Here is a 25,106-nt window from a genome sequence, read left to right on the forward strand (position 1 = left end):
ATTTGCTCCAGGCACAGGAACATCAACAGTGCCTGCACAACAGAGGGGCTAGACTCAAGCAATTTTCACTAGGATACAAAGTGCTTCCAGCCAAAAGTGACTCACCAAGTTGCAAGGGCCAAATTCCACAATTCCCGCCTCCTTCCATTGTGATAACCATCTCACACAGGCCCAGAGAGCGGCTGTTGCTGCAGGGTTTTGCAGACGTGTTCTCCCCCCTGCCCGGCTGTACGACTCTCATAGGGCACCATTAGAAAAAAATTACAGCCTTGAAAAAAAACATGTAAACCTTTCAATTCATTGGTCTGAAGTTATAGAGGCGTTAATGCACAAAAGGAGACCAGACATACCAATATAAGCTGAAAAAAGCTGCCTTGGACCCCTCAAAAGCAGGACTATTCTCACCCCCACAAAGACATTTTTTGAGAACCTAGCCAATATGTTTTTATTGAATTGAAAGAAAATGGTTACCATTTTCTCTCTTAACCCTTGTCCACTCTATGATGCCCTCACATTTTTTCCCCAGCTGCACTTTCAATGGCTGAAAGACTAGAACACACTGAATATTTACAATTTTCCCTTTTTAGATCCATGATCCATGGAGTGCTTAGATCCATGAGCACTCTGGTCAACTTTGTTGTTTTAAAGTGCTATATAAATAAAGTTGAATTGGATTGGAGTGGATGAGATGAGCCTTCACTGAGCAGGCTGATCAAAACAGAGGCCAGGACTCAGTGATCCTCACTGCACTTGGAAACAGAATCAAATACAACTTGACCAAGAAATGAAGTCACTAAGAAGAACACGTGTTTCACTTCAATTTTATTATTTATCGCGCAACATAAAACAATATTGTGGGTTGGTTTTTTATTCTTTTTTTCTTTTTTAACCACATACACTATGTATTCACATAATACACCATACAGCTACAAAGAGAGAGAGAGACTGAACAAAAACACTTTTTTTCCTTTTTTTTTTTTTACATACTGCATCCTTGACATGAAAAATAAAGAACCAAGAACAATCCTCAAACTTAACGGAATGTAGCTGCCAGTTGTGTTGGTTCACTTTCTTTTTCTTTCTTTTCCTTTTATTTAATTTTATGGGTCAGGGTCCAAGTCTCTATCCCAAATTTCAAGTGTTCGTTAAATTAGGACTGTGGGCCATACACAGTTAGATGCAAATCTATGTGTGTTTATCTATGTGTGTCAAAAACTATACAAAATTTAGAAGAAAGAGAGGGAGTGAGTAAAGGAAGTGCATCACTTGGGAGAGGAACAGGGAGGCAGTACGCAATTTTTTTTTTTTTTGTGTCGTTCAAATATCTTAGCATTCAGTTAACATGAACATGTACAACATACTCAAAAGATCATTTGAATAGCCTCTGGTACTTGCACAGTACCAAATGTAAAACCCAGCTAACAGTCTTCATATAATATGATTCTATATCTCGTCCTATTTTAAATGAATTCAAGTACAGTATGGAATGAAGATTAATAGAGAATGTAATCAACAGTTTGAGTGCACCACCTGCCCTCAAAAAGAGATGTAAATTTGTAGCGTTGTAACAAAAGACTTTTCATAAAGTCAGCACCAGGGCAGCTTCCCTTCCTGTGAAACTGCTTTAATCAAAAGTATAGTTCTCTTGACATTCGAAGAGCTCAGAAAAATATTTGTGGTAATTATTTATCCCTCGCTTTTTTTTCCTTTTTTGTATTTTTTTTAACACAGTGAATTTTTAAGGTATAGCATCATAGCACCGACTGAACCGACTCACCCCCCAGGATCTCAGTACTTGTCCGCTTGGGAGGTGGTGCCTCTCATGAGAACCATCCACCAAAGTTATGAAGCATTTAGAAATGTACAAAGTCACCAAGATATCATATGCACCATATCCTCAGCACCCTTTTGTTGTTTCGGTAATTGTTTGTGTTGTGTGTGTGTGTGTGTGTGTGTGTGTGTGTGTGTGTGACTAATATATGGGCAAGTCTTAAGCTCAATACGTAAAATGGGTCTTGTTACTGCACTATCAAACTACTGTTAGACATGGCGTGGGTCACCTAATTATCATGGCAAATGAAAGATCTGCAGTCTTCCGCGGGGGAGCTGTGATTTTTCTGCCACGTGCATACTTGGCTATTACAAAAGCTGAAGCGAATAATAATGATGACACATCTAAGCAAGCAGGGCGGTGGTAACACAACTGACAAAGACTGCTGGGCAGTAACTCATTAAAGCGTCGCCCAATGTTTCACCTCAGACTGGCTCCGTGGCAGTCAGTATAGTTATAGGGGGGGTGTTTGATAGTAAATAATAGTTCGTCATTGAAAAACTTCCCATTCTCTCTCCTGTTGACACTCAGAAGAAAAACTCTGTACTGTTCTAACGTCTGTATGATAAATATGAAGCCGCAGCTATCAGACAGCTGAGATCAGCATAAAGACCGGGCACACAGGAAGCAACATAGGTAACAAAATCTGCCCGCCAGCAGCTTTAAAGCTCACTCTGTTTTCTCTGTTTCCTTTTTGTTATTTTTTTTTCTTTTCAGAGGACTTTGTACCAGACTGTTTCCAGGCTGGAAGCAGTGATTCTTTTTTATTTTTTATGAAATATCTGCTGGTGGTCTTGTTAGCCTGGGATGTAACCCCCTGTAAAACCAATGTGACAATGGTGTTGACAAACCTTACTTAACGTGTGTTAAAGAGGTTTAAAGTGCTGGCAGTTTGATTTTAGTTAGGCTAGCTGTTTCCCCATGTTTTCAGCCAATATGCTAAGCTAAGCTAATCAGCTGCTTAAGTCAAGCTAGTAAACTAGCCAAGAGGTAACTCTTATCACGCTCGTGGGAATGTGGGAATCACATTATTCAGATTTTGGCATTTGTTTGGGGTTTTTTTTAAAATACGATGCTGTCATGAATCTGTCACAGAGTTTGAGAATGTCAACAAAATTGAAAATAACAACAACTGAAAGCTGTCAAGCTAAAACTCTAAATTCATACATTAGCACAACTGCAACACGGGGGATCTCTTATTTTCGCTTTACTGTTGCCAGTGAGTCAGCTGAGTGTGGTTTCATGTTACAGAATTGGGCTGACTAAATCGTTTTCAGAAATTTCTGGGGCTCTGTCAGTCGCATGCCGACAGGGGGTACAGTATTAGGAAAGCAAAAACAGCAGAGTGACTAAGCACAGATTTGCACACAACACATTGGGGCCAAGTGTTGTTTACTGATGTTCAGGGCTGTCAGAGACTTCAAAAATACCCCCATGTCATTCGTGGTTTTGTTACTTTCCTCACAAGTTAAATAATCTTACCTAAATAGTTTGATATTTACATTTTTTATCTCTCTCTTGAGGAAATTTAAAAAAAAAAGAAGCTTCAAGTTGTCAATAATCGGCTCTTTCTGTGTCATTAAAATCAAGATTAAAAGTGCTTTTATAAATCTTTTCTTCTTTATGTACAATTTGTATTAGCTATATAAAAAATGATGAAAAAAAACAATAACATCAAAGACAATCATTATCACCATGTAGTAATAAATAAGAGTAAAAAAAAAAAAAAGCAGGTTAAAATGAGTGTGGAGATCTAGAGCACACAAAGGGACATGCATGATTCTCTGCCCTCAGTAGCAAGTCGTGATTGTGACCAGTGTCTCTACAGCGTGAGGTAGAGAGCTGGAGAAAATCGGGAGAGGTAACAGGGTCTTTCACAGATGACCAGGGCCTTGGCCCAAACGACCGCCCAGCAGCTGGGAGTCGGCTTGCATCAGCAGTCTCTCATTTTCATTTCTGACACATGTTGCAGGTGAACCATGTGACCACAAAGGAAAACAAAAACGAGCGATTTACAGGACTCTCACCAGGCTATCAAATAGTCTCTCTCTTTGGCTCTTTTCAGACTCACACGCACGCAAAGTGAGAGATTCATCGATCTGTTGCGCTCACGTTCGGCGCCAAACCCTGGAAGCTACAGAAATTTTCTACGGTTTCCCTTTTATCTCTCAGTACTATTTTCTCTGTGAAAAGCACTGCTAAATGGGTTACCAAGAAATGCAGTGAATGACTGTGCTTTCTCTGCCCTGTACAGTGTACTTTTCTTTTTGTTTGAGACAAAAATCACTACATGCCACAACAAACTGCAAAAAATAAAATAAAATAATAACTCCTCTAAAGGAAACCAGTTTTTGAGCCCAATGTGGAGCTGAACCACACGGTGGCCATTTTGATTGGCTGGCTCTGCGGTGACAAGGTGCCTGCAGAAGGACACGCCTCACTCTGCTCAAAGATGACAGCACCATGCAGAGAAAGGAGTGGGCCCTTCACAGTAAATCAAGTGTAATAGGAGAGCACCAGAGTGTGTGTGTGAGCACCAAAAGCACTGCTGTCCCAACACTGTTTCCTGCTGCTCCAACCCACGATGGGTTTCCGGTTCACATCTGTGGCACATTTTTAATGTCAGCTTTGCCTTCAGCTGTTTTATCAAGTCCAATCTATGGTCAGCGAGCAGGGTGGATAGCCCCCTCTAGTGGCCATGGATGGTTAAAGCAACAATGAGACAAGGCTGCCATCTAAATGAATCCCAAGTGCTTATAGGTTTGTTTGTACACACCACTTTGAAACAGCAGTCGACGCTGCCCTCTAGAGTTTACACTGGGAAGTGCTCACTCCTACTTGAATGTTATAGGAAGATAAAAGAGTGCCACCTGTGGGAATAGCAGATCTGGGTTAAATGGCTTACACAAGTAGTATCGCTTGTTTTGGCCTCTGTGGAGCACCGGGTGTGAGAACTTCAGTTCTCCGCACAGAGCACAGGAAAGCTTCTGTGAGATAACTCGTTAGGACCTTTCCCTAGCACGACACAAGTTCTGCACCTTTGTGTTAAAAGCAGTAAATCCCAGTGTTCTGGTATCCCACCTGGGCCGAAACACAAACTTTTTAGTTGCAAATACTACTTGAGCCAAATTTGAGTTAGAGCACCTAAATACAGCATCGAGTGCCATGAAGAGTAGCGGAATGGAAATCGATCAGAGCAGGAAGCTGAGCACCAGTCAGAAGCTAGAAGGGAGAGTAGGAGGAGCGCATCATCTCATCATCACGACAAGGCAAGCTGCAAAGGTTTCTCGCAGTAATGGTTAAGAGTTATTCTGAGCCCGGGGACCATTTTCTTCCTTCAGCATGACACTTGAAACCAATCGCTGCGCTTTTTCTAGGTGCCTGGAGCAAAAGGGCTTTGGTGATTTCCCTCCTTACTCTTATCTTTTGTAATATTTGTGTAGATGGTTGTTTGCTATAATGAAAAAACATACTGTCAGTGGCGTATTTGACAGTGGTGATGCTGGTACTGATTCATTAAAATCCAATGCTTTTGATCAGGATCTTCATAATGGTGATTATTGTGATTATTCTTTAAAAAGGCCCAGAAATGGCTTTATAAACTAAAAGAAATGATTGTGGTGACTATATTGTTGATTTTTCTGCCGTATCAGGGAGATAATGGCTCCTCCTTATCTAAGTACAGCTTTAAGATTGATAAGAACAAAGTCAAGTGGGGGGGAAGGGTGCATGTTTTCCAAACATGGAAAAAGCAAGTGTCCAAGTCTGTCAAACTCAGACTGATTGATTTAACAAAAATATAAAAACAAAACAAAACAGGTCACCTTATTAATAATAACATTAATGAAAAGAGCAATAATAAAAAAAAACAAGTCTTCATCATAATAATACCTGTAATAACAACATTGACAGTAACAATCATAATAATATTGATAATAATAGCAATAATTAGAATCATTAAAATTCTATAAACAAGAAAAAGCAATGGAGTTCCTCTCCGGGGAAAAGAGAGGAAGAGCACCACAGGCAGTGTGTCTGAAGCCCAAACCACTGCCTGACATGAGGTAAAAAACAATAAAAATGTCCCCCTCCTCCAAGTGGACTGTAGAGGGAGGCAGGATGGAGGGATGCCAGACTGCGGGACGGCTGAGAGACATTGATTCTGCTCAGTGCTCTCTCTCCAGCCCTCCACTGCACCACTCTGTAGCTATCAGTCACTCTGTGTCTATGTGTCCTCACACAAAGTGGCTGTAGGGCCCCGTGACGACGGTGGAGGCATAGGGAGACACAGTAACCGTAGAGGTGGTGTAGAACGAGGGGGATAACCGCGTCACCGGCCCCTCCTTCTTGTCTTTAGATTGTCCAGGTCCTGGACTAGCGCCTGCCGCCGTAGCGCCCCACTTGCGTTTCTTCCCGAGTGTCTTGATATCCTCCTGGGAGAGGCCAAGGAGAGCTGCTTCCTGCTGCCTCTGCAGTGCTCGCTCTGCCAGCAGCTTCATTTTGGCCTCCCAAAGAGCCAGGCCATGCATGGGCTGGTTGAGGTTCTTGTGCTGGTAGAAGACCAGGGAGATGCGGGAGGGGTGGGAGCGGTCAGGCTTTTTGAGTGGAGTGGTAGCATGTAGTTCCCGACGAGCACATTCGATTAGGATGGAGCCGTGGGCTGGTGCCACTGCTACCCCGCCTATGTAAGGGTCCAGGAAGTTGTGCTCACTATCAGACCAGACCTCATCCACGTCCTCTTCGCAATTCTTGGTGCTCTCGACGTCGCTCTCTGCTCGGCTGGGCGTGTAGCAGGCCTGATCTGATTGCTGCAGGGCATCGGGGAAGAGGCGACCCTCTGGAGCAGGGGAAGGGGTGTTACTTGCCACAGAACCTCCAAAAGACTTCCAGGCCTTTTCCTGGGGCCCAACCGGAGTGGAACACCGACTTTCTCCAGTCTTGGACCAGATCTTGTCGGGATAGGCCCCTGCAGGATTGCTGTGCTTCATACCAGGACTATAAGGCCCCATGCCCCATGTTTGCGGCTGTGGGCTAGCAACGGGGCTCGCCCAGTGCCTGGGGGTGCCTGGATGTGGGGTACTTGGCCGTGGTGTAAGTGGGCCTGCGTGAGAGACACCGGGCTGTGGGGTTACTGGGTGAGGGGTGCTTGGGCGTGGAGTGCCAGGGCGTGGGGAAGATTGATGTATGTTACCTTGGACCACTGTGCCTAGCTGAGGGGATGGAGATGGAGAGGGAGGTACCTGGAGTGACGGTGATGGGGCAGGGGAAGCCCTCATAGTGTTTAAGCCAAGGAAGGATGACCACTGCTGCGGGTAAGGAGAGGCCTGCCGCTGCTGGAGATGCTGGTGAAACTGCTGCTGTTTCTCCGATGAGGCCTCGGAACTTTGTTTATGCTTCTGATGGGCATCCCAAGTGGTGGGAATAAAACTTCCATTAAGCTTGTGCCCAGGCCAGGTCACAGGTTGCGAGGGGCTTCTTGATGTGTTGGCTCCGACCTGGTTCGGAAGCGTGCCTTCATAGACTGGCACATCCATAGGCTCCTGTTTGATGACCGGCGTGCCTCTGTTGGAGGACTCAGAGGAGGCAGAGGAAGGACGGGATTGGCTATAAACTGGTGCCTGGGTGTAAGTCGTGTGATTTGGTTGGTTGGTTTGCTCTGCTTGGCTGGAGCAGGAAAGAGCCACCCTGGACTGAAAGTTTTGAATGTCAGGCTTCTGATCTATCTGGACAGCTTTACAGCCAGCTCTGGGCGAAGAGCCATTTCGACCCTCATAGGTCCTCAGTACAGGGGGGAAAAGTGTATTGGGTGAGCACCTGTAGTAGGCATAATCCATTGGGGGCAAACTGGTGTGGAAACCATTTACTGTATCAGGTGCAGAGGGCTGGCCAGTTGTGGGGAGGCCTCCCCTTGCATAGAAGACGGGGTTTGTATACATGGGATTTACTGGGTCTACTGCTTGCACAGAATATCCATCTATCGATCCGTTTAAGGGTTCCTTTTTGATGTTGGGCTTCACCTCTTGTTTTATAATTGCTGTTTGTTTGACACAAAAGAAAAGTAAGGAAAATGGGTTACAAACAAGTCAAAATCTTAAAGTATTTCAGCTTTTACAATCCGGTGATAACAGGTAAACACAAAGGACATTTTAAGTTACTTAGATCTAAAACAGAAACTAACCTTTATTGCCTTGGGGTTGAGGGAAACTGCTAATGCAGACCTCGGCTTTGATCCCCGTCTTCTCCGGCGTCTCTCCTGCTTGCTGGATGAGTTTATTTTTCTTCTTCTCTGAGGCAGCCTTCTTTGCCTCTAGTCGGCGCTGTCGGCATGACTTGGCAGGTTCGGGCAACTTGCGCACCTCACGGCGGAAAGCGTTAAGCACCTGGATAGCTCCTGTCTCCATCTTGCGGTTCTGGGCCTCCTCGCTGCCAAACTCATCTGTCGGGGATAACGTGTAAAGAGGCAACACGTGGAGCTGCTCGTCCTCTGGGACTTCTCCCACTGTTCGGTTGTCCTCCTTTGTCAAAGTACACACCTGGTAGAGCGTGGCACAGAGTGTGTGATAAAACAGCCGCACTTTTTATGTAGCATTTTCAGCTCATTAACAATGTAGCCATTATTCAGTGCAAAAAAGAGAAAGGTTTAATGATCTTACCACTGTGCATCCATTGTACAGGTTGTGCTGGTCCTTATGAGCGTGAGCACAAAAGTCCATGCAAGCAGTGATTCCAGAGAATGGACGGCCTTCCTTCAAGCCCAGCCTGCATTCAGGAGCTTTGGACTCTGTCTGGCACTGAAGTAAAGGACAGAGATAGCATTAAACCAGCTATAGGAAGGGACTCATTTCTGCATTCTTAAAATACACAGAAACACAACACTTAAGATTGCTTCCTTTCTCAAAGCCAAGTCCTCACAGGTGTACTAAATCATAAGGTAATAATGCGTGCGAGTTGGTTTTGCGTCTTTAGAAACATCTCCTGCTGAGATCTTCTTTCCTATGTTGGTTTGCTAATAGACATGTGCCTGTACAACACACCTGGTTACTGTAGGCTTGTGGTGCTAGTTGCTTGTACACAGGAGCCACCTCAGTTGCCAGAAGCTGGAAGTTATCCCTGAGTTTTTCCTCCTGATGATGAAAACATGAATCACAGGTCAGACAAAACTATAAAGTGGTATCTTAAAATTTACAGATGCTATTCTGAAAAGAACAAGAAGAGAAAAGAATTTTAAAATAAAAAAAATAATATTAATCTTCTCATTTGCATACATATGTACTCATACAATGCTTGTAAAAAGGCAGCTTTCGCGTGATGAGTACCTCTTCAGGGTGTTCTCCCTGTAACCTGAACTTTCGCGGCATTTTGCTTCGTGCGTACTTGCAGCCGTTAAAGTACATACTCCATGAGCAACCAAAAGAGAAGGAAGCACCACAAGTTTCAGGATCCTTGCCTTGACAGGCACAAGTACGGCTGTAGGGGGAGACAGAGAGCACACTGAGCTTCATTCATAGAAGACGTGCAGTCTGGCATGTTTTACTACCTCGTGTGCACCACTGTAATTGAGAGTGTTAGCGAGACAGTTGGTTTCATTTGAAGCAATCAATGTTGAATGGTGTTACAGCAGATCATCTTAGACTTAAGCCACACATTTTAATAATGTCCGGTTTTATTAAAATTGCTTTATATGTCAAAGTTACTATATGTTACACACATATTGGAGGGAAACACAAAGGCAGCTTCAGTGCCTACACAGAAGATAGAAGCAAGACTTGTTTCTCCATCCCAGATGGTGAGTGGTTCACATATCTAAGCCACCAGACACGGGGGTGTGTTAACATTTACTCATGGTTAGCTGAAGGGCTGGGTACTAGGTGAACAGTGTAACAGAGAACAAAATGTACACATTTCATTTTTGTCGTAATTCTTGTCTTAAAATTCACTTTTATGTCATGAATATGAACTTTGGACAAATTTGATCCGGTCAGGATATTTTCCACACTTCTCCACTGCTTCTGACTTATTCCCACTACTGGAAATATAAATACAACAATAGTGTTGTTAAAGTGAGGAAGCATTGTGAACATGCAAAGAGGCTGGACACATGACTGACTAGCAGTGAATGTGATGAACAATAACCTGTGCTTTCACACATGGGTGAAACACCACTCTGCCTTTGTACTAGAGAGTCGGCAGGTTTAAGACAGGCTAATGTCTAACCGGACTGAGTCAGACATTACTGTTGTCACACGCACTTCTGTCTAAGGATGTTTATAAATGTTCAGGACAACCATGTGTGGCATGTGTGAAAAAGATACCCAGAGTTTAAACACCATCTGCTTCAAAAATCAATATATTCAAAAGTCCATCCATTTCCTGACAGACATCCAGAATGAAAAACTAGCCATCCCCTACTCACTCCTCATTGAGGCCACAGCGTCGGCTGGTGGGGTTGCCATGTTTGGTGAGCGTGTCTGTGACCTCTCTGTACAGTTGGTCAGCCAGGGCCCTCGGTACACCTTCCCAGGCTATAATGACGACGATGATGACAGCATTGTCACAGCGATGGCCTGCACGTTGCCTCACCATACACAGCAGCTTCTCTTTCTCGTTGCCTCTACGGATCACCTGACAGGAAACAAAGCTTGTGAGCTTTTACTCGCACACAAAAATCCAATGCTAATAAAGCCAAATACAATTTCAGTCAGTTGATAGGATGTTCCAAGAGCTCCTTGTAGTTCCTGCATTTGGCCAGCAGATGTCCAGCACACCCATACATTTTGATATAGTGACAAACCAGACATAGTTGAGGGTTACATTTTATTTAAGAAGGATATTTACTCCTTGAACTAAAGTCTGACCCACTTCTGTGACTGAATACCACTTCTTTAAGTCAGTTCCCCTAGCTTCCTAATCTTTCTGTCTTAAAACACACCCAAACAGTCACCCTCCCTCAGCAGGGTGGTTGTTTTGAATCCATAAAGTCATTAGCAGGATGTGTCAGGGGTGACACAGGAGAGGAGGCCAGGCAGTTGTCACAGAGTGAGACCTCCTACTGATTTGCTCACTGTGGATGGCAACTCGCCTGTGTGTCTCCCCAGGACCCCTCACTATACAAACATGCACACACACTCACATGTCACATAAATTGCTTGTTGACAGGCTGTCAGTGTTGGCAGGTGGGATAAACACTGAAAAAAACTCTCACTCTCACTTTTTTATCTTTCACTTGAACTGACACAAATGTTAGCACCCGGTCAGCCTCTCTTTACTCTTAGGGCCTTGGTTGGTCAAAGCCCATTGGTCGCTTTGTGCACTCCTGGAGATACCATCGGAAAGCGTCACAGGTACCTGCTGCAGTATTCTCCTGAACAATAGGCGTCGCTCCACATCAGCGCTGATACAGGAGAAGACGAAGGCAAAACTGGAAGCAAAGCCTCATCTTTTCAAACTGCTGCAGCATATCCCACGGTATAATCTATGTACCGCTGAGCTTCTGTATTCATCATTAAAACCAAGGTAAAAATGACACGATTGTACATGCGTGTCTTCAACCTGATTGCAGCTGTAGCACCATGTAACAAGAGGTGCACAACAGCAGCTAGGGCGTCAACTCTTTACCAGTCGGAGGGTATAACAGGCTCTTTAGTGGAACATTCATTTATAAAATGAACATAATTTTTACTGATGCATGAATCAAACGAGCAGTAAACTTCTTATAGACTTCAGCTCAAGATATTACTCCCCTGGCTGTTAGAAAGGCACTTAGCACTGGTTTCACTTTTCAGACCCAAAAGCTATGACATGCCCCTCCTTTATATACAGTGTAGGGACATGTTTCTCAACACTATTGCTCACTGTCTGTTGTAGGCATGTGTGTTGGAAGTTATCCAGCATCTTTCAAAACCGCATTTTGGATGTGCTGTGATGCTACTTACCCACTTAGCAATAGGACATCCGTGGGAACTCTTTCCCTCTTTGCCTGTGTAAACCACCTTCTCAATCCGGATGGCTTCCCCCTTCTCTCCAAACCTGCATACAGAGAGACGCAATTCACTGTTTTACTGCATGTCTGACTTTAGTGTTGTGACACAAAAACCTGACACTCTCAATGTCCTACATATAAAAACACACTGCAGTCATTTCTATGTTTTGTCTCCGTAGAGAAACCAAACCAACCACAAGGAACTGGGGCATTTAAATACTGAACCTTCATGTTTTGCTGCAGGGGACTTGTTATGCTCATTTCCAGCTCCATGTAACTAGAAAAGTTACATGAAGTTTTGCACATTTCAAAATATTCCTTGTTTATCTCAAGTCAGACTTGATGAAGACCCCTAAATTCATTCACTGTGTAGAACAAAGTGTTCAGCTTCCTTTAAGCCAGCTTTATTCTGAATAGCTACCGTCTCACAAACAGAAGGCCTAAATCTCAGGTAGGTGTGGCGTTCATGCAGCCAGTTCTCTGTACCTGTGAGATGGTCATATTCAGGATATCCACTCTCACTGACATCACACAGATCCAAAAGTAGAAAAATGGTGTGAAAAGGAGCATTCACAGAAGCGTGAAAGCCTGAACCTTCAAACAGAAACTGCATATTCTGACCTTATTCTTTGAATTTTACAGAACTGACTGTAACAGCAACCAAGGAAGGTCACCTTTAAGAGCTATACTCAAACCCTCCAAAAGACTACACACATGTAGTTAGGTGCAGGTACAGTTTCTAAAGGTACTGTGTTTCAAAAAATGTTGTAAAACTGGGAAAACTTTCCAGTTTGTCCATGTGTTCAAAAACCATGGAAAAGTGTGACATTACTGATTAAGAGAGCAGAAAAATATGCTGGCCAAATGCTATTGGTACCAAAACACAATAACTATGGACAATGAACGGCTACTCAGTAGCAGTTCCAGCAGCACCTGATCAGTAACAGGAGATTTCAGATTTCCACTGAGGGATATTAATCAAAGGTTTCTTATTGCCACAAGTGACCTCATCAGCAGTGGTTCTTAGTCTTTATTCCAAATGTTCGTTTTGCCTTTCTCATTTTTCTCCACCTCTAAGTAGTCTGAGGGAGTAGCATTATATGTCAATCCTGACAAAAACAAGTCAACTTGATTAGGAGTGCATGTTCACAGTCCTCTGCTGAGATTCACACAAGCATGGCAGAGTAAATCTGATCCCTTAGCTTCCAAAACAACTCGGGCCAAAAGGACTTCTCTTGGACATATTTCTGTGCTGATAGTAGCTTGAATGCATTAGCAATTGTACACAAACATTTCTGTTTGTTTTTGTGTCCTAATGGTGCGTGGTGTGTATTTCTGCAGGTCTGTTTGTAGTTGCACAGGAGGAGAGGGGGGTCAGAGGTTGCACCGGGGCGCGGGTATGTCACTGGGCCTTGTCAGATGTTTGTTCACAGATCATATCAGGTCTCCTGTCAGCCAGATACCTGCCATTGTGAAAACCTCAGCCTTGAGCAGATTTGGCATGGCAGTGAATACGCCGTGCACCTCCTGAATAGGAATCACCCTGAGGTGGCTGAGAAAGTGGGAGGGGATTAGACTCTGTCACCACAGGGGTGGCTGGCTAGGGTGAGGGGTAGGTCAAAGGTCAGCCAGGGACTATAGGGGCTTAACATCTTGCGTCATCTCTCAAATAGCAAAAAGTGGACTCTGGTTGAACACTCCCTCCCCTCACTTACTCAAGCTGCGCTCTCTGGGAGCTAATGACTCATTGGCCCTACAGAAATCCAGCCTCTCAATGAATAGCAACTACTACAGCATTCAGCATTGTGAAAATGAAGCTTAACACAAGTGAAAGATGTGGTAAAAAAAAAAAAAGGTTAAAGTGTGTTTACATTCTGCAGAGAAAGATATTCGTTAATTCAACCTTGAAAAGAGTTGTTTCGTGGCATGCTTCTGCAAGATAACCCAACAGCAATTTCATTACTGAGGCTGCAGCTGCAGTTTGTTTATTAAGGGTTCTATACATGAGATTACAGGAGCAAGCAATTATTTGTGGTGTAAAGATCAAGTGGAGTTATGGTGTTTCTATCAGAAAAGGAAGTCACACTTCCTCCGTGTGTTGCAATTTGAGCTTCTCTTTTCAGTGGTTAGGTAGCCGGTCTGGCTGCACATGATTCCCCCTCCCTCTAATGGGCTCATTATGCGCGTCCACCCAGCCTCTTGCGAATGGTACCAAAGAGAAAAAGTGCCATCAAGTCCTCTGGCACAAGCTGCACTTTAGTGTCATTTTGGTTTCAGCTGGTCAAGCACTCGTCAGCTTTTGCAATATTCCCCAAGTTGAAGACACGAGTGCACGATCATGTTCGTTTTGACCTCCAATTCACTGATCTATCAGTACAGGAGAGTTACAGAGATTATACAGTCTGACGCTTTCTGGAAAAACTTTACATTTGCTTCCAGTTTTCACTTCTTCTACCCATACACCTGACGTAGAGGTTTAGTATGGGTGTCGCTATCGCTCAGGAGAACACTGTAGCGAGTACTCGCACCCTCAGTACTGGTACAAATGGTATGTCTGGATACTTTGCTGTTTGTGTGCAATACTGCCAATACGTGGAGCATAATGGGCCCATAAAGGTGTTCTACCTTCCCATCCTCCCTGCATTTATAAAGGGAATAAGAGTATTTAAAATTACGTTACTTTGCTCTCTAAAATGCCCTTTAAAAATAAAAGCATTTAGAAAAAAAGATCTTTAATAATGTTATTTACCTAATTTATATGCACATCTACACATATACAATCTATTTATATAGATGCACATGTGACAACACTTTTTTTTTATCTTTAATTTGTGACATTTCTTGTGAAATTTTAAGTTTCACACAAACCAAACTCATTTTTACATCTACATTATTCATAAATAAGGTTACCCATCTCTCTGTCTCCCCTCACTGCTTCAATGTTCATTTTTTCCTCCATATTTTATTGTATTTTGTCATCAGTTGTTCTTCCTTCTGTGTTCTTCCCATTATCAGCTGTCATCTGCTGCTAATCCTGTGCTTTTTGCTCTGCCTGTGATATGCTGATGATGCTGATATTTCCTGTTCCTCCTACTAGATTCTAGGTCACAGATTCCCTAAGGACAAAATGTGAGGAGGAGGACTCATGAGAAGAGAAGAGAAGAGAAGAGAAGAGAAGAGAAGAGAAGAGAAGAGAAGAGAAGAGAAGAGAAGAGAAGAGAAGAGAAGAGAAGAGAAGAGAAGAGAAGAGAATATACCTTGTCTCCATCAGGGTTCGTATGGAGGCCACAGTAGGTCCAGATCCCAAGTGATTGTAGTAGGGCCCTTCATCTTTTTCAATTATGTGCTCTGAGGGGGGGGACAGTACAGAGTAAGAACACAACATTTTATCTGAAAAACGAATACAAACTGTAGCAGCAATTGACAATAAACACTGGATTTTTACAGTGTATCAGTGATTCCACTACAGCATGAATTCAACACAGAATCAGAACAAGATTGGGTAATATAGTCACTGCTGTTCAAATCTATAGCTTTGGTGGTAATGTCCCCTAACACCAGCCTATTTAAAACAGTTTCTCTTTTGAATTTGAATCTTTGGTTTTAAAAACATTTTTGCCTTTCACATTGACCAAAAATTTTACATCTAAGCCCCAATTCCTAACAAACCAACTCTTGGATCTGAGTGTCACTTAAATTGCACACAAAGAAGACTTGAAAAGTACAGCTTGGCTTTGCATGTTCTCACATGTTGTAGTGTTTTGTAAAAGGACAAAGGTACAGCGGATGTGCTTTGATGTATTTCTGGCCAAACTCAAAGATATTTTCTTTGTAGGTAAAGCCAGATCTTCTATGAGAAGCATGTGAAAGTAGAGCTCATTGCGACATCCAGTTCAAACACACGTTCACACACATGAACGCACACACACAGGGAGTGGTGTGGGGAGCAAAACATGGTGAAGCAGAAGCTTTTTGAGGTAGTGTGTGACTCAGTATGTAGGGATGTTTAGAGGGAGTGTTAGTGTGTGTGTTTTGTGTACATCTGAGGTGATGTTGTGCATGAGTATGTGTGAGCATTTGACCATTCCCCTGCACAAAACCTATGGTTTTAAACCACACCCTATGACTTCAGTGTTACATTTTCTATGAGATACTGTGCAGATTAATGGTATGATGGCCTCGAGGAATTTCGCATTGCCCAGCTGTATCAGCTAACTGTGTGTTGTTAAACTAACATTGTGTTGTTCTTGCTCTTGTATCATTTCTAAAGTACAACTGTGGATGCCAACATTACCAAAAATGCCCTTAATGCGCTCCACACTATCAGATGATTAAAATGCGGTCTTCCACTCTGTGTGTGTGTTGTGTTTGTATGTATGTGTGGTTGTGTCCAGAGGCAACATGAGGTCACATTCTGCTGCTGGTGAAAGGAGGCTCCAGGGCGTGGTTCATGGCAGGAAATGGAGTAGTCATAGTCCATTTATGTGCAAAGAAAAAAAATATGTGTGTATATGTATATACTGTATCCTGTCTGTGTTAAAAACAACAAATTCCTATGCAGTGTTATGCTATACTGCTTAGAAAAGGAAATGTGTAACATAATTATGAAGGCTTGTTGTTTGTTGGTCTTTACCCCTAGTAACACCACATGGTTAGCAAGTGTGTGTCATTGACACTGCTCTTCCCACTGCTGTGCACTCCTTTTAGTGCTCAGATGCAACACAATTTTATGGACCAGGCCTTAATCCATCCCAAATCCACACCCAGCAAACTGTCAGTTTACCCGTTTTCTCCACGTCTAGTCTTGGTTGTAAAACAACTCGTCCGACCAGCCAACCTAACCCCTGGATACACTTCTTGGGCTTTCTGAGTCAGTCACACAACAGGCTTAAAAGGCTGTGCAATGCATGGAATACAATGTACATGCAATACAAAAGATTCCATAAATTACACATGCATATGCGTAAATAACATAAACATATTTATATTTGTTTGAAAAATGGGAGTCCTAAAACTAGTCCGTGTACATCGAGTGGCTGTTGTGTGGCTGTTAGATCACAATCGATTTTTAATCAAAGTTGTCAATCAAATGTTGCAGTAAAAAAAGCTTTCTGTATTATACTTATATCACAAAAAGGATTTTTTGCCTTGTCAGAGAGACTGACTGGAAATGCTGTTGTAGGTGGACACAGTGACAACATCTATCTGTTTATGGTATAGTTTTGTCATCATACAGTGACAAGTGTTGACTGGGAGATAAAATCAATGTGGGCAACTGGTACACAGTAACTCCAAGAAACAGGGTGTCATTTCTTAGTAGCCTGCCTGAGAACACAGTCTCTCGTTATTTGGTTTGTGTGTCGAGTTAATAAACTATTATCCACATTAGCTAACGCAGCAATATTCAGATTTACTGAGTTATTAATTAATGACTTACTGAGACACTATGCATTAGAATAACGTGAGTGTAGTCTAACAAATTAAATCTCCAGCATATAATGTCTTTAAATGAAACATTTCAACTGTAGGACCACCTACTTGGTTGTAAATAAATAGGCTTCCCTAAACAGGGTGCTACCCAAACTATGGGACTGAACTCCATTCTGTCTAACAAAGGCTCTGTTCTGCTTGCTTGCAAGACCCAAACCCACACAAAAGAGTCCTTCTGCCACCACTGCTATTGTTCCTGCATGTTGCCTTTATTGGCCCTCACTGTCACAGTCTAGATGGTCACTACCACGCACCCTGGCAACTTGCACATTCTTTCTTAGCTGCAACCAACCAGAAAACCAGAAAGAACTGGGGTGGGAATGGGGTGAAAAAATCTAAAAGTCAATCTGTTTACATCAATAAGCAAAGTGAAATGCTTACAATGGCCACATAATAGGCTGATTATTTTAGTGGAGGAATAAAACATTTCCAAAGATAACGAAATGTGCTCAAATTGACAAAGACTCAAATTGATCTCTAGTCAGAGATTAATAAGTAATGTTTTCAGAAGACTGATTATTGTTAGACTATTTCTAATTTGTGTCTGAAATGCACTTTGTGGATGGAAAGTAAGCTGTGTGACCATAAGCAGAGGCTGAGATGCAAAAACTTACCCACGCAGGTGCAGGTGGGAAACTCTGCCTGAAGATCCTTGGAAGGAGTACTTAGCAAGCTCTTAGTGGGTGTGTCAAGATAGCGTAAAGGAGAGTCCAAGAAGCCTTTGAGAGATGGTGAAGAGGGCACACCTTCCTTAGTTGGTGTGTCCTCCTCAGAAAAGCAGGTGGTGGACAATACTGTTATATCACCCGAGGATTCAATTTTCATTCGTTTTGACAGCGGAGAAGCTGGCATGCTAAAAGTATCCTGCACCACTCTGGACTGCTGCTGCCTCTCCACTATATCTTCCTGTTTCAGAGGAACTTGAACAGACTCCCTGTGCTGCATCTCCATAGGCCGTTCTGTAGATGCCTGGCTCAAGGATGCCTCACTTTGGGTCCTGGACTCATCTTTGCTCATTCCCATCTGATGATCTCGATGAGGTGTGGGGGTGGGTTGACTTGTGGAAATTAAGGGAAGTGGCTGGGAGGTGGATGATGATGCAGGACTGAGGTCCTGAGGACTACTCAGGGATTCATTCCCTGACTTTGGGGCTGTAGCAGTCTCCTCCACGGGCTGACTGGCAGATACGTCTGGAACTGAGTCCCCAAATTCAGCCTCAAACTGGCGGATCAACTCTTCGTACTTCGGGTCCAAGTTAAAGACGCTTGGTACATTTGAGGTGCTGGGTGAGGATGTGGAGGTCATAGGTGTCATGGTGCTGGTATTACTGGAGGCCAGGCTGCCCATCTCTTCTGACTTATTGTGAGCTGCAAGGCCCACAGGTGGGAGTAGAGGGCCCAGCTGGTCTGGAGTGTTTTCTGATGGAACAGAAACAGTGGAAGTGGGTGTCATTGAGGAATTGAAAATGGATACCTGAGATTGGGCTGGGGCAGGGAGGCCTGCAGCAGCAGCAGCCTGAGTGAAGTTACTGTGGAGGGGCAGTTGGTCGAGTGGACCTAGTTGCAGTTTGGCCAGGGGTGCGGATCTGTCCATCATGTGGACTGGTGGTTTCTGTGTGGTGATCTGAGTCTGAGGCAGAAAGGTTGGCATGGAGGCTTTCTGTTTGGGCTTCTTGATGATTATCTGTTTGGGTTTGGGAAGGGGAGGACCCAAAAACGTCTCAGTCATAGCTTTAAGACCAGGAGATCCTTGGCTGATTTTTTTCCTCTTGGGTTCCTGTTTGATGGCCAGATGTGACAGGGCCTCTGCATCCATCTGTGGCCACCATTTTTTCAAATTTTGGCAAGCCAGAGGCCCACGTGGGCCAATGCCTCCAAAGCCAGAGGGGTGGTTTGAGAAAAGATTCCTCTTGTAGTGAAGGTGCTGTTGTAGAGCTGCCTGAGTGGAGTGGCTAATGGCTGCTTGGCCAGGAGAGAGGGGAGTGCCAGGGTAGTGCTGACCCTGGTGCTGACCATTAGCCATACCATAATGTCCCATGGAGGCAGGGTGATGATAGTGGTCAGCAGAGTCTGACTCTTGTTTTATCCTGACCAATGCCGGGTTATCCTGGGCCTGGACAGTCCCATTCTGGTTCAAGCTAAGTTGTTGCGAAGCTGGAAGCTTAAAAGGAATTTTGCTAAACTTGCTACTGGTGTCACCAAGCAGCTGTTTGAGCTCTGACATGGGGTCTGAGCTACTATGAGGTGCAGTGGCAAGGTGAGACTGAGGCTCAGACTTCACACACATCCATGGATTTCTGTGTTCAGATCCTGTGCCTGAGGCTTGCTGCCACTGCAGGGGATTCGGGTTGAAGCCTGGTGGTTTTCCCTGACACGGGAAGGGAGAGGTAGAGGACTGGACAGGGGTAACATGGGGCGGATGGCCCTGGGATTGGGGTCTGTGGTGCTCACATGACTCTAGGGCCTGCTGGCTAGTTTGTAGTCCTGGAGGGACAGACTGAGAGCGTGAAGAAGATGAGTAGGTGCCAGAAGAGGATGGGATCATGCCAATGCCATTAAGAGGCTGAGATGCGGTGTTTTGGTTGTGTTGATGGTGATGGAGGTTATTTGTGTAGGGGGTTTGACCTGGGGAAGAGGCAGTTTGTGGGCTAGTACCAGATAACTGTGTCAGAGCATCTATGGCGATGGCTGTCTGAAGACTGATGTTCTTCTCCTTGGCTATGGAGAGCACCTGTGGCGAGCAAGGAATCGGTGGTTTGGAGCAGGGCACTTGATCTGGGTGAGTGCCTTGGCTTTCCTGTTGCTGCTGGGAGCATGAAATAGACAGATGGTGGCCACCATTTACTTGTTGGTAGGTCTGAGAGTGATGCAGCAAATGGGGTTGCTCTATGTGAGGTTGTAAATGTGAGGGAGTATCAACCAGTTTGTGGGAGCCTTGATCCTCATTGGTTGCTAATTTTATCTTCTTTTCCAGCCATTCAAGGTAGTCTGGACAGTCAGGCCCATCACAGTCGCAATTGGGAGGCTTGTGTCCATGTTTTGCTTGGCTCAGTGCTTTCTGTAAGGTCTCCAGGTCTTCTGAAGGTGGGCAGCTACCCTCAGGAGCCCCTGCAGAGATTCTAGCTTGAGCCTTCCCAGCGCCTGTTTCCTGGGTAAACTTCTCATACAAATAGGCTGTAGTAGCCTGCAAGAGGTGGCAGGAAGAGGAGGAAGAATGAGGCAGTGAGCCAGCAATAGCAGAAAAAGCCACCAGATTGTGAGCATCCTCCATGTCTGCATGGTGTACAGGTTCAGCAGGGGTTGCACCACACGTTTGCTGTTGTTGGGTGTCGCTGACCTTGCCATGTCCAGGCACCCAGCACTGCCTTGGCAGCACGCTTTCTGCACACTGCTGCTCTGTTTCTATAGATGGCTCACCATCATTAGGGTACTGATTCACCCCATTGGCCAGTTCCAGGCTCAGCGCGCCTTCCTGGAGGCGGTCATGTGACCCAATTTCCATCTGGCCTCCACTTCTGGGGCCATCCACTGAAGTAACTTTGTGAACAGTCTAAAAGACAAACACAGAGCACAGATAATGAGGATGTGAAAAACAATGGATTCAGATGCACATCGTACACATTAGGTATGGCTTTAAAATAGTAATTGTGCTAAACTAGATTATGCTATACTAAATGTACTCATGGCATTCAGTAGTTACTATTACAGCATTCCTTGGATGAGTATCAACCCAGTAATCCAGGACTCCATTCCCTTCTTTCCAGCTCTTATCCAGAGTTTGCCACCCACCTCTCACACATGCATAGCATAAAGTTTCTCCGGGTCACACCAGTAAGGCTGGTGTAAACTCTTCTCATATTCAGTGGGCTTATTTTACAACTGGTAAGTCACAGGTCACGTGACAAAATTCCACAGTTGTTTATAAATGGACGTTCTACTTGAGATCCGCTGGGCTATACAAAGCAGGCAGTGGTGTTAGGAGACATTGTGAGCCAGATGTGGGAAGCACAGAGAAAAGAAAATGCAGTACAAATCCACATCCTTGGACTCTGTTTTCATAATTTATTACTGGAAATATAAAAAAAAAAAAACACTGAGGACTTATCAGCATTTTACTCTTATCTCAAGAAACCAATAAGGGAAACAAGTCAAATGCTTAATGTAGCTTTTCAGAAACACAATTACTTGATTAGAACGTGTAAATGTTTATAATTTCTAAATGTAAATTATAAAATAATAAATCAAATCGGATAGTGAAGAAGTGGATTCATTATGGCCTATGCCATTTTACCAAAGTGTATAGAATCAAGAAATGTCTTCAGTTCTTTTATATACTAAGTGTCTGGATGTGAGCAGCACAGCTCTGTTTACTGGGTTTGTAGACTCATTTTTTACAAGACCAAAATTCATTTCCTCTGAAACAAGACCTTAAATGGTAAACCCAAATTGGCCTGAATATCTAAAGATAATCTCCTGTCTAACAGCTACTCATCAGTAGATATAAATCAAGCTGAGCAAAGATCAAACTGCTATGGATGTTGAAAGTACAGTCATGAGATTTATCTGAGAGAACTGCTGACCAAGTGTGGATTTACAAAATACTGGTGTCCTTTGTTCAAGAGTGAAGGGACATTTTAACACAGCCTCATGATTGAACAATACAGTTATTTTGTCATGACACCAACACAGAGGGTTTTAACCCCTGTATGTATGCACTGGTGTTTAGTTTGAATACATACTGGATATAACCCCCCAGCAGATTATGTATCATATGATTAATGCTTATTTAAAGACCCATTCTATTTTTAGGAAGTTGGGGAAGGTCAAATAGTGAAAGCAGAAGCAAACGGAAAACAATCTGCTTCCATGTCACCACTTCTGAACCAGAATTTTCAGTATAAAATAAGACCAAAAACCTTTCTGTTTTTGTGATTTAAGCAACACTGTTATGTGGGACACCAGTGGCTGGTTATATCTTTTGGTGGCAGTCCTATGTCCTACACCTAGAGATGTACAGGAACAGGAATATCAGGAGACCATGTTTTGCATCTTATTTGAATCTTTCATACTGTGTGCTGCTTTGTTGTCCCTTTAATTCGTTTCGTTGCGCTCTCTTTTCATCTTTGCTTCCACTTATTGGATAAGTGTAACAAAAGTCCTTGTTAACATTTAGGAAAAGAATGTGATTTGTGTTAAAAGACACACTTCACAACAGAAACCCTGCACATCAAAAAGTGAAGTCTGCCTGTTGTGTTTAAATGTGATGCAAAGAGGTCTCATGAAAACAGGCTGCAAAAAAACAACTCATACATTGGTGAGTCAGACTTTAAGCCTTCACTTAAAGTAAGAGGTTTTCCATCTGAGTGACCACATGCAACATTAATCATGTGATTATTGATTAGTTCTACGATTCAGATTATAGATTGTTATCATGTGGTCTTTTGGCTTGATCACGCAGTAGATTCAGCAGGCACAATACTTCCCAAGTCAGGTTTCACAGTTGATTTGATGCTGGGCTTGCATGGGAAGTGGTTGAAAAAGCAAATTCACTAGTTTAATTCAATAATTTACAGACACTCCCAAGCATCAAGCACCCCACAGCTATAGGAGGATAGCTTAAGTTATCATTTATACAGTAAAAGCGCATTACTAATGGACACATATTGCACATAACACTGCACAGAAATTGACCGATGATAGCACTTTTTTAATTCAATAACATTAACAGTCCCATGAGTCTTTGCTTTCTCTGACACAAAACTGTCCAGAATCCCAAGTGACTGCCCCTCTCAGCTTGATACAGTACAGAGGGTCGACTCATACAGGACAATTAAAACACTGCTGCAGTTTTAAATCTGTGCTTTATTGTTTCTGCGTCATTAGTTACTATGACATCCATCTCAAGTCAAAGCAAGCCATTTTTAGGGACATTTTGTGTGATGATTACTCATTTTAAGCTTTCAGTGTTTCCACATTGTTGAAACGTGATCACTGAGCATGTATATATATGTAGTGACAGTGGCTTGTGCTATAAACCATGTGCTTTTCAAACATTAGTGTAGCAGTTCAGGAATTTGATTCACTAGTTTTCATTTCTGATTTCTGGTTTCTCCATATCTAAAATGACTGTAGACTGTGAGGCTATTCATAGTTTGACTTCCTTTTTTCGGAGATTGCAGCTCTATACTATTATCTCTTTTCCTCCAAGTCAAAATGCCAACCTGGTCATCTTGAAATACATTTTCAAACTTTTTATTTTAGTCTGCTTGAACAATGGAACAAAATGTAAAGTGGTGTCGATCTTTCAAAAGTTATGTTGTTAAATTTGTCTAAATCTCAGTGATCTTAATACATTAAGTCCAGATGTGGTTTGCAAATAAAACCAGTGAGTGTACAAGCCATTCAGTCTTCAGGTTGGTTCCTTGTAGATTATATTATAATGAATCCAGCAGAGAAGAAAAGCAAACAAAGATAATCCAAGGGCAGCTTCAGAAATCATTGACAGAGTTCATGTTGTTGCATTTGAACTTGCTCAGAGGTTCACAGGAGAGTGAAACAGTGGCACTATATGACTACATTAGATGTGCTAGCAACACAGAGGGAAGTCTGCAGGCTGTATTACAGTAAATAGTTGAGATGCTTCAATTCGCACCTGCTGCATGCTTTGTGCAGTTGTGTTCAGTTTAAAGAGCCCAAAAAACTAGAAGATGCTTGAAGATCATGTTGCAGAGGAAGACGTTATTTGTTTTATGCATACACTTTTAAATATATAATGTATGTAGATCTGAATCACTCAGTATTAGATCATCCCCACCAGAAGAAAAGAAAGAAAGAAAAGGGCTTCAGTTTGTAGCTCCATTAGTGTGCGGTAGCAGAAGTGAGCCTGATGTCCAGCTTCCCCATCATTTGAATATTATTGAAATGAGCCTTTGAAGTGGCTAATTACTGGACATTCTGTAAGCCTTCTGAATTCACTTTCTGTACTGGGTGTCTAGCAGGCGGCTCCCAGGGGGGGTTGCTGGTGTTATGGGTGAGAGGTGAAGCTGGTTTGGAAACCGGAGAGTTTTAGAGGAGGGTGCAGCGAACAGCCGGCATGCAATACGTGAGAGGCCCCATGTTTTTACTATCAGTAGCATCAGATGGGAAAGAGGAAGGGGGGGTGGAGGTAGCTGCGTGCAGTTATGAAAACTGCAGTGTGTTGAAACAGAGCGACTGCAAGACTGCATAACCTACGAACCCACAATCACGCACAGTCACACACTGACACTCTCTTTTCCTCCTTTTTTCACAGTTGTGCACACAAAACGCAGCAAAAGAAAGGTCAGAGGGGTTCGAAGCTGAACACCCGGAACAAATGGACTTCGCTGAGCTTTGACGCCAAACAAACCCAAACCCTCCTCCACCGCACACACACACACACACACACACACACACACACACACACACACACACACACACACACATTAAAGGCTCTTTTGACAAAACTTAGTCGATCTAAAACCAGTCCAAATTGTGAAATGTTGCGCTGACACCTGCACCGCTTCACACCTACCCGGCTGCCCAAACTGCACAAACCACGTGCTTTTGCAAATATTTACACATAGCCTGTTGTATTCTCTCTGTGTCGCACACAAACACACTTGTGCAGACTTGACACACAAAAACGGCACAAAGTGTATCCAAAAACACCAACCAGCCCAACTGGCTTAGACCTTGTAGAACCTGGTAGACCAGACACTTGAGTCTGGGAGCCCTTTAAACGAGACAAGCCTGTGCAGTTTTGTTTGTGAGAGTGCTCTTTAACCCT

The 25,106-nt window shown here is 43.4% G+C and overlaps 2 protein-coding genes across 7 annotated transcripts in view; one reads left to right on the forward strand and one right to left on the reverse strand.

The window, feature by feature from the left end:
- LOC309719662 (uncharacterized protein) overlaps positions 1 to 25,106 on the forward strand; it is a 206,192-nt gene that overhangs the window by 81,157 nt on the left and 99,929 nt on the right. The window lies entirely within an intron of this gene.
- The window catches only part of tet3 (tet methylcytosine dioxygenase 3), a 49,671-nt gene continuing 25,370 nt past the window's right edge, over positions 806 to 25,106 (reverse strand). For all 6 annotated transcript variants that reach the window (XM_082554182.1, XM_082554184.1, XM_082554183.1 and 3 more), the window contains 9 exons: positions 17,915 to 20,849; positions 15,068 to 15,158; positions 11,764 to 11,857; positions 10,245 to 10,453; positions 9,148 to 9,298; positions 8,866 to 8,955; positions 8,485 to 8,622; positions 8,010 to 8,364; positions 806 to 7,865 (listed from right to left, as the gene is read on the reverse strand). In XM_082554182.1, the coding sequence (XP_082410308.1) occupies positions 6,067 to 7,865; positions 8,010 to 8,364; positions 8,485 to 8,622; positions 8,866 to 8,955; positions 9,148 to 9,298; positions 10,245 to 10,453; positions 11,764 to 11,857; positions 15,068 to 15,158; positions 17,915 to 20,849 (5,862 nt within the window). In that variant the 3' untranslated portion in view covers positions 806 to 6,066. The remainder of the gene's footprint in view (positions 7,866 to 8,009; positions 8,365 to 8,484; positions 8,623 to 8,865; positions 8,956 to 9,147; positions 9,299 to 10,244; positions 10,454 to 11,763; positions 11,858 to 15,067; positions 15,159 to 17,914; positions 20,850 to 25,106) is intronic.

This window comes from Aulonocara stuartgranti (assembly GCF_965226115.1).
Source record: "Aulonocara stuartgranti genome assembly, chromosome: 12".
Lineage (NCBI taxonomy): Eukaryota > Metazoa > Chordata > Actinopteri > Cichliformes > Cichlidae > Aulonocara > Aulonocara stuartgranti.